The 7,729-nt window shown below is 35.9% G+C and overlaps 2 protein-coding genes across 2 annotated transcripts; both read left to right on the top strand.

Annotated features, from left to right (window-relative positions):
- On the top strand, nucleotides 1-918 carry LOC145052430 (uncharacterized). Its single transcript, XM_079000255.1, has one exon. It carries the CDS (start codon nucleotides 1-3, stop codon nucleotides 916-918), a length of 918 nt encoding a protein of 305 aa, XP_078856381.1.
- Nucleotides 919-1,976: 1,058 nt separating this feature from the next.
- On the top strand, nucleotides 1,977-5,437 carry LOC145052420 (uncharacterized). Its single transcript, XM_079000243.1, has 7 exons — nucleotides 1,977-2,268; nucleotides 2,326-2,522; nucleotides 2,636-2,647; nucleotides 3,058-4,167; nucleotides 4,239-4,432; nucleotides 4,476-4,594; nucleotides 4,704-5,437. The coding sequence occupies exons 1-7, from the start codon at nucleotides 1,977-1,979 to the stop codon at nucleotides 5,435-5,437; spliced, it is 2,658 nt and encodes an 885-aa protein (XP_078856369.1).
- Nucleotides 5,438-7,729: the final 2,292 nt, after the last annotated feature.

Below are 7,729 nucleotides of genomic sequence, written 5' to 3'. Positions count from 1 at the left end.
ATGGATGATTTCAATGAAGTTAGGGATGATTCCGAGAGAATGGGGTCGAAATTCTATTCGTCTTCTGCTCGAGTTTTTAATGAATTTATTAACTCTATTGATCTGGTGGATGTTCCTTTGGGTGGTCCTAGATTCACTTGGAGCGATAAATGGGGTTCCAAATTTAGCAAGCTCGATAGATTTTTGGTTACGGAGGGTTTTTTGGATTCTTTTCCTCACCTTTCAGCTTTGGTTTTGGATAAGAATATTCCGGATCATCGCCCTATTCTCTTATTGGAGCACCGGGTGGATTATGGTCCGACACCTTTTCGAATATTTCATTCTTGGTTTGATATGGATGGGTTTGATGATATAGTTCGGGAGGCATGGGCTACCTCGGTGGTGGAGGTGGAGTTGACTAACCCTTGGGTTATTTTTAAGAAAAAACTTCAGTTTCTTAAATCTAAACTCAAGGAGTGGAACTCTAAACATCGGGACATGGCGGCTAGTAAAAGGAAGAACTTGCAAGATTTAGTTGAGTCTATCGATATTAGGCTCATGGAGTATGAAGGTTCGGCTAACCTGAGAGAACAAAGAGTTTCTTTATTAAAGGAGATTTCTGATATTGACCATTTAGCTCAAGTTGATCTTGCTCAAAAAGCTAAAATCCAGTGGGGCATCGAAGGGGATGAGAATTCTAAATTTTTCCATGGTATGCTTAACCGTAAAAGGAGACAAATAGCTATTCGTGGCTTGATGATTGATGACATGTGGGTGGATAATCCGGCCATGGTCAAAAAGGGGTTTCATGAGTATTATCAATCTTTATTTCATCAGAGTTCCTCTTGGAGGCCAGTTACAGATGGTGCATTTTTTAGTACTTTATCCCAACTGCAGGCACTACTAGAAAACAACCCTTTAATGACGCGCAAACATTGATACGCGGTGATTTACGATACGCAAAAGCGTGTGCCCTAAAAATAATGTTATCTCTTCTAAAATTTGAAGGATAGTGGACACGCTTTTATGCGTGCCCTAAAATTAATTTCGAACAAAAAAAAAATAAAAACACGGAGGGCACTTATTTAAAAATGGGTGTCGTCTAGAAATGTCGTTATATATTTTTTTAATGAAAGGCGCGTTCTTTTCTTTTGCAGTTGGGGGGGAAATGAAAATCCCAAAAGTTTGAAAGGCCGCCATTGTTACCCTCTGCCTTATTTCCATCGTTCTTTTCTCTCTCTATCTCTCTCTCTCTCTCTCTCTTTCTCTTTCTCTCTCTATCTCTCTCTCACTCTAATACCTAAAAAAACCCTAATAACATCACCAATCCTCTTTTTACCCACAACAAAATCGCAATATAATCCCGTCTTTTGAACAGATCAAACCCATAGGGGTTCTCGACGGAAGAGATACAACTTCATACGAGCCCTAATTTCTCATCTGAATTCATTAACTTCTTCAAATGGTTCTCAGACTTTTTTTCTCTCTCTCTACATTTTCTTCTCCTTCATTTCTCGAACCCCAAAAGGTCAGGAGAACGCTGCGTCTGCAATCGGATTGCTTGGTCGTAATCCTGAGAGCGTTGAACACCGGTGTATGCTCGGTGTTTGTTAAAATTCTCAAAGAAGGTCCCATGAAAGAGCAAGCAGTTGTCTCCTGGGCTGTATCGTTCGATTAACACAATTCATCAAACCCTAAATCGTAAAGGAAACCTAGCCCCCACAGCTTTCTTCACACTTCACCTCCTCAAAGTTCTATCGGTAATACATCAAATTTTTCTTTGCTTTATACTATTTGTATGCGACCTTCTAATCTCTTTGATCCAAGTTCTATTTAGGCTTCGTATGGAGGAAGTATCTTCGTATGCGACATTCTAATCTCTTTCATCTTTTTTTACATCTCAACATGTTTCTCGGAAGCATCATAACTGGAACCGCGCTTCAGCAACTAAAAGAGTTCTTGGATGAGTCGCCATCCCGGAGAAGACAGAGGAAACCATGGATCCTGGTTCGTTGCTTTTGCCTGTAACCGAGCCTCAATTACAGTTGTACTTCTTGCTTGGACTCGTGTACTCAACCATCACCCCTATTCTCCTTCCATTTATCATCATCTTCTTTGAGTTTTCTTATATGTTTATTCATCATATGAACACAAGTCAAGATTCGAATTTGATGCCTTCTGTTGACCTCAAGAATGCAATATCAGTGAATAGAAACTCAGAAGATTCAATGAATTCAGGGAAGATTATGTTTTTGCGATTTGCACATCTGTTATTGATTTCATGGTTGTGTAAGTTGTTAGGGTTTTTGTATGTTAACTTGGTTATGTTCAAAATATTGTGTTCAGGGGATATTCCAGCTGCTACAGAAGAAGATGTTAATGTTGTTGTGGATGCTGCTCACAAAGCTCTGCAAATTTCTTCACGAGAAAGCATTTTCAACCATGGAAGCTACCACACACGAACTGATACATCCAACAGTAGATGTTTTGCTATCAATGCTTTCAGTAAGAAACCTGATCAGAACATTCATCTTGAATCTAAGGTAAATTTATATGAAGCTCTGCACTTCATTATGCTTTTCTGTGATTACAATACAGATTCTCGTATCTTAGCTGCTTTCTGCATATTTAACACTATGTTCTGTTTGATTTGCAGGTCTATATAGTTGTATATTGACAATACTATTATTGGAAAAGAACTTAGTTGAAAATTAGCAACTAGCAGTTCATTTATGGTGGACTTACAGGTGTTGGACAGTGTGAGATGAGATAAGAAGGGTTTGGTTGTGGGTATTTTGTTTAGCTTTCTTCTTTTTTGTTTGAATTTTGATAATTAATTGGTGGACTTACAGGTAGTTGAGCATTTGTTCTGAGAGAGATGTTTGTTGGGCTGGGGCTTCTCTTTCACAGTCAAAGGAAATGAGTCATTCATTTCATTGTAACCAACTGCATATGTTCCCTTCACTTTGACTATAACACAAGTATGCCTTTTTTTTTAAATATGAAATTGACTTTTGATGAAAGTTGATAGAGGAATATGTTTACTTATGTGCGCTTTTTTATATTTCAATTTTCTAGTGGAGGACTAAATTTAGGAAGACAGTGAACAAAGCTGATAACGATGCAAGCACAAGGGCTGTTTGGGACTGTGGATCTACTAAAGCCCCTGGCCCTGATGGGTTTACTTTTGGTTTTTTAAAGAGATACTGGGATCTTGTAGCCTCTGATGTTGAGGCGTTTGTTCATCATTTTTTTCATCATTCTCTTATCCCTAAGGGATGTAATGCCTCGTTTTTCACCATTATACCTAAAGTCAAAGATCCGAAGACTCCAAAAGATTTTAGACCCATTAGCGTCATTGGATGCGAGTATAAAATTATTGGCAAACTTTTAGCTAATCGTCTTGTGGAGGTTATTCATACTGTTGTTAGCCTTGAGCAATCTGCTTTTATTAAAGGTAGACAGATCCTGGATGGTCCTTTTCTTCTTAACGAATTGGTTGCTTGGAGCAAGTCTTCCAAAAATCCTATCATGTTTCTTAAGGTTGACTTTGAGAAGGCTTATGACTCCTTATCTTGGGATTATTTATTGGAAATCATGTCTATTATGGGATTTGGGTCTAAGTGGTGTCAGTTGATTAAGGAGCTTTTGTCGACAGCTAGGGCTTCTGTGTTGATTAATGGTTCCCCAACTGATGAATTTCAAATTCACCGTGGATTGAGACAGGGTGATCCGCTTTCGCCTTTTCTTTTTATTCTGGCTATGGAGGGTCTCCATATTGCTTTGACGAGGGCCCGAGCTGCGAATGCTTTTAGAGGGGTTTCTATTTCTGGTACTGAGATTTCTCATCTCATGTATGCGGATGATGTGATGCTGATCGCTCCTTGGGATCCTGAGAATGCTAATTGTCTTCTTCGTATCCTTAGATGTTTTTTCTTGGCTTCAGGGCTTAAAATTAATTTACTTAAAAGTAAATTGATTGGTGTGGGAATTTCTTATTCCCAAGTCCTTGTGGTGGCTAATAGGATTGGTTGTGCTGCTTCTATGATTCCTTTTTTTCATCTTGGTATCCCGGTGGGTCAGAATATGTTGCGAAAGTCCTATTGGGCTTCGTTGATTGATAGATTTCGTTATAAGCTTTCTACTTGGAAGGCTAAGAGTCTTTCATTTGGAGGTCGTCTTACGTTGGTTAAGTATGTCTTGGGTTCGTTGGGAGTTATTGGATGTCTGTTTTCCTTGCTCCTATTTCGGTTTTGAAGGAGCTTGAAGGAATGAGGGCGAGATTTTTTTGGGGCACAGACATGGATGAAAGGCGTATGTATTGGGTTAGATGGGATAGAGTGTTAACCTCCAGGGATGAAGGTGGATTGGGGATTGGTAGCCTTTTCTCTGTCAATAGGCTATGGTTTTTCGGTGGTGGTGGAGGTCTTTTCATTGCCCTAATCTTTTATGGGTTAGAGTGATAAAATCTATTTACGGTTTGGATGGTGTTTTAGGAATGTGAGATACCCCAATTATGGTCAAAGTCCTTGGGGCGGGGTTATTCGTATGCTCTCCCACTTCCGCCAGAAGGACATTGATCTGCAATCCCTTTGTCCTATTCGAGTTGGTGATGGTACTCACACTTCTTTTTTGGCATGATGTTTGGAGGGATGATATGCCTCTTTCTGCTTCCTTCCCTAGAATTTATGCGCTGGATCTGCATAAACATGTTTCTATCACAGATAGGTTGTCCATGGGATTGGGGGTTAATACCCTTAGACGGGACCCTAGAGGTGGAGTGGAACAGGAGCAATGGAATAACTTTATTGGTTTTTTTTTGCAGGAATTCCATCTCAGACCGGTCCTAGATAGACTGGATTGGCTTAATGATGTGTCAGATACTTTTTCCATTTCCTTGGCTCGAAAATTATTGGATGGTATTACGCTTAGCAATGGAGGTATTTCTACTCATTGGAATAATTGGGTTCCAATAAAGATTAATATTCTTATATGGAGGATTAGATTATCTAGTATCCCTACTAGAGAGCGTCTTTCTTATAGGGGTATTATGGCGGATTCCATTCTTTGTCCTGTTTGCTCGACTACAGTGGAGACAGTGGAACATATTTTTGCTAATTGCTCAGAGGTGATTGTTCTTTGGACTCGTATTGCGATTTGGTGGGGTGTTAGATGTCCTTCTCAGTTGACTGTGGATTCTCTTTTCAATTGGGCTGATTCTACTTCATGGAAAATTGGTCAGCGTAAAGCTTTCGATGCTGTCATTTTGACTACTTTTTGGTGCATTTGGAATTTCAAGAACGGTGTGATTTTCAGAGCGAATACGCCTAAGAAATCTTTGATTTTCGATGATGTTGTTCATAAATCTTATGTTTGGATTTCTAGTAGGTGTAGTAAAGCCAAAATTAATTGGTCTTCTTGGCTTCATAATCCTATTAATGCTACTAAGATGATGTAATTCTTTTTTCTAGCTTCTTGCTAGCTAATTTTTTCCGTCGTTCCAAAAAAAATCAAAATTCTCAATGGTTAAACAAAAAAAAAATTATTTCTTTAGTTAAACTGAAAAAACTCCAACGATAGTACTTTTTATTAAGTTTGTCAACATTAAGATTTTACTTGCGATCGTTTTTATTTATTTTTTTTATTGTTTATTTATTTTTTTACTTTCAAAAATCATGATCATAAGATGATATTGAGATCGAAAAATCCTACAATGTTAACTAATTTATATTGTATGATTTGTAATTTATATATGACAAATTGTACAAAGACACTAACTTTTCACAAAAATCGATCTTAACAGTGTGTTATCTTTTCTTGCATTTAAGACACTAAGTTTTCACAAACATTTGGTTTTGACATTATATTTTTCAATTTGTTTCAATATTGACTATTTGACCAATCAACCCAGTTGCCAATTGACTTAGCATGGTGAGTTGTCGGTCTTTGATGAAGTGACACTGACCTCACATGATAACTTGACACTTTTTGGCTGCCAAAATTGAAACGAAAATAGTGACTTAATTGTAAATAAACTATGTTAAAATCAAAATTTTTTGAAAACTTTGTGTTTTTTTTGTGCACTTTTCCTTATTATAACATAATAATCAGGGCTTTGTAAGAAGGTTTGAGTACTTTTAGAGCAAAAAATCAAAACAAAATTATTGTCTACCATGCAATGATTTGGGTTTAATTCTTTTTGGCTTCATAATCCTATTAATGCTACTAAGATGATGTAATTCTTTTTTCTAGCTTCTTGCTAGCGAATTTTTTCCGCCGTTCCAAAAAAATCAAAATACTCAATGGTTAAACAAAAAAAAATTATTTCTTTAGTTAAACTGAAAAAACTCCAACGATAGTACTTTTTATTAAGTTTGTCAACATTAAGATTTTACTTGCGATCGTTTTTATTTATTTTTTATTTTTTATTATTTATTTATTTTTTTACTTTCAAAAATCATGATCATAAGATGATATCGAGATCGAAAAATCCTACAATATCAACTAATTTATATTGTATGATTTGTAATTTATATATGACAAATTGTACAAAGACACTAACTTTTCACAAAAATCGATCTTAACACTGTGTTATCTTTTCTTGCATTTAAGACACTAAGTTTTCACAAACATTTGGTTTTGACATTATATTTTTCAATTCGTTTCAATATTGACTATTTGACCAATCAACCCAATTTCCAATTGACTTAGCATGGTGAGTTGTCAGTCTTTGATGAAGTGGCACTGACCTCACATGATAACTTGACACTTTTTGGCTGCCAAAATTGAAACGAAAATAGTGAGTTAATTGTAAATAAACTATGTTAAAATCAAATTTTTTTGAAAACTTTGTGTTTTTTTGTGCACTTTTCCTTATTATAACATAATAATCAGGGCTTTGTAAGAAGGTTTTAGTACTTTTAGAGCAAAAAATCAAAACTAAATTATTGTCTACCATACAATGATTTGGGTTTAATTGTAAAGCTTTTAGTGAGATTGCTTCAATGTGTCTCAACATATATGGTCATAATCTTAATTTATAACTCAAGTTTTATTAAACTTAATTTGTAGAAGTTTTAATTTGGATTTGCAATAGAAGTTCTGAGATTAAACTTAATTTGGTTGGTTTGATACTGATAGCGTATATAGCCAAGTCAGCAAACAAATAAGTAAGAGTTAGTTAGTCCCTTGTGATGTCAGCATTAATCTGTTAGAGAAGTTACAAATTTGTTGTAATAGTTGAGGCATCTATATAACAGATGTGCTCTCCATTGTATTGATGATGAGATGAATACAATAAAGAAATATTCTCTCTCTCTCTAAATCTTTCTCTCTCTAAAACATAAACTACTACATGTATCAGAGCTACGATTAGGGCCTGGTTATCATTTTTCGAAACAAAGTTTGAAGCTCAATTCCTTCATTGATGATCACAAAGAAGAACAAAATCAGATCTGAAACAGAGCATCTTCATTTTTTTAACAAATAAGAAAAATCTTCTTCCCTGTTCTTCATTAATCTTTCATTTTTCCTTTTTCTTGATCCTCTGTCAAATTATCCTTGTTCATAAGTTGAAAATGAGTGAAACAACTCCTGCTTCTTTGTCTCAATTACCACCGATCACTAATATTTCCAGTTTCGTTTCTGTCAAATTGAATAAAGACAAGTATTTGGTTTGGAAACATCAAATCTCTTATGTTTTTAAATCGCTTGTTCTAACACGATTCATTGATGGAACGTCTCTACAACC

Source organism: Lactuca serriola, chromosome 1 (genome assembly GCF_051521515.1).
Source record: "Lactuca serriola cultivar US96UC23 chromosome 1, Lser_US96UC23_V15, whole genome shotgun sequence".
NCBI lineage: Eukaryota > Viridiplantae > Streptophyta > Magnoliopsida > Asterales > Asteraceae > Lactuca > Lactuca serriola.
The sequence above is the reverse complement of the archived record's forward strand: the minus strand, read 5'-3'. Positions and strand labels throughout refer to the sequence as shown.

Excerpts from the sequence above, each read along its gene's own strand:
- LOC145052430 (XM_079000255.1), top strand. The coding sequence starts at position 1 with ATGGATGATTTCAATGAAGTTAGGGATGATTCCGAGAGAATGGGGTCG.
- LOC145052420 (XM_079000243.1), top strand. The coding sequence starts at position 1,977 with ATGGATCCTGGTTCGTTGCTTTTGCCTGTAACCGAGCCTCAATTACAG. Across the intron at positions 2,269-2,325 it reads GTTATTGATTTCATGGTTGT|GGGATATTCCAGCTGCTACA; the intron begins GTAAGTTGTTAG and ends TATTGTGTTCAG. Across the intron at positions 4,433-4,475 it reads ATTGCCCTAATCTTTTATGG|GAATGTGAGATACCCCAATT; the intron begins GTTAGAGTGATA and ends ATGGTGTTTTAG.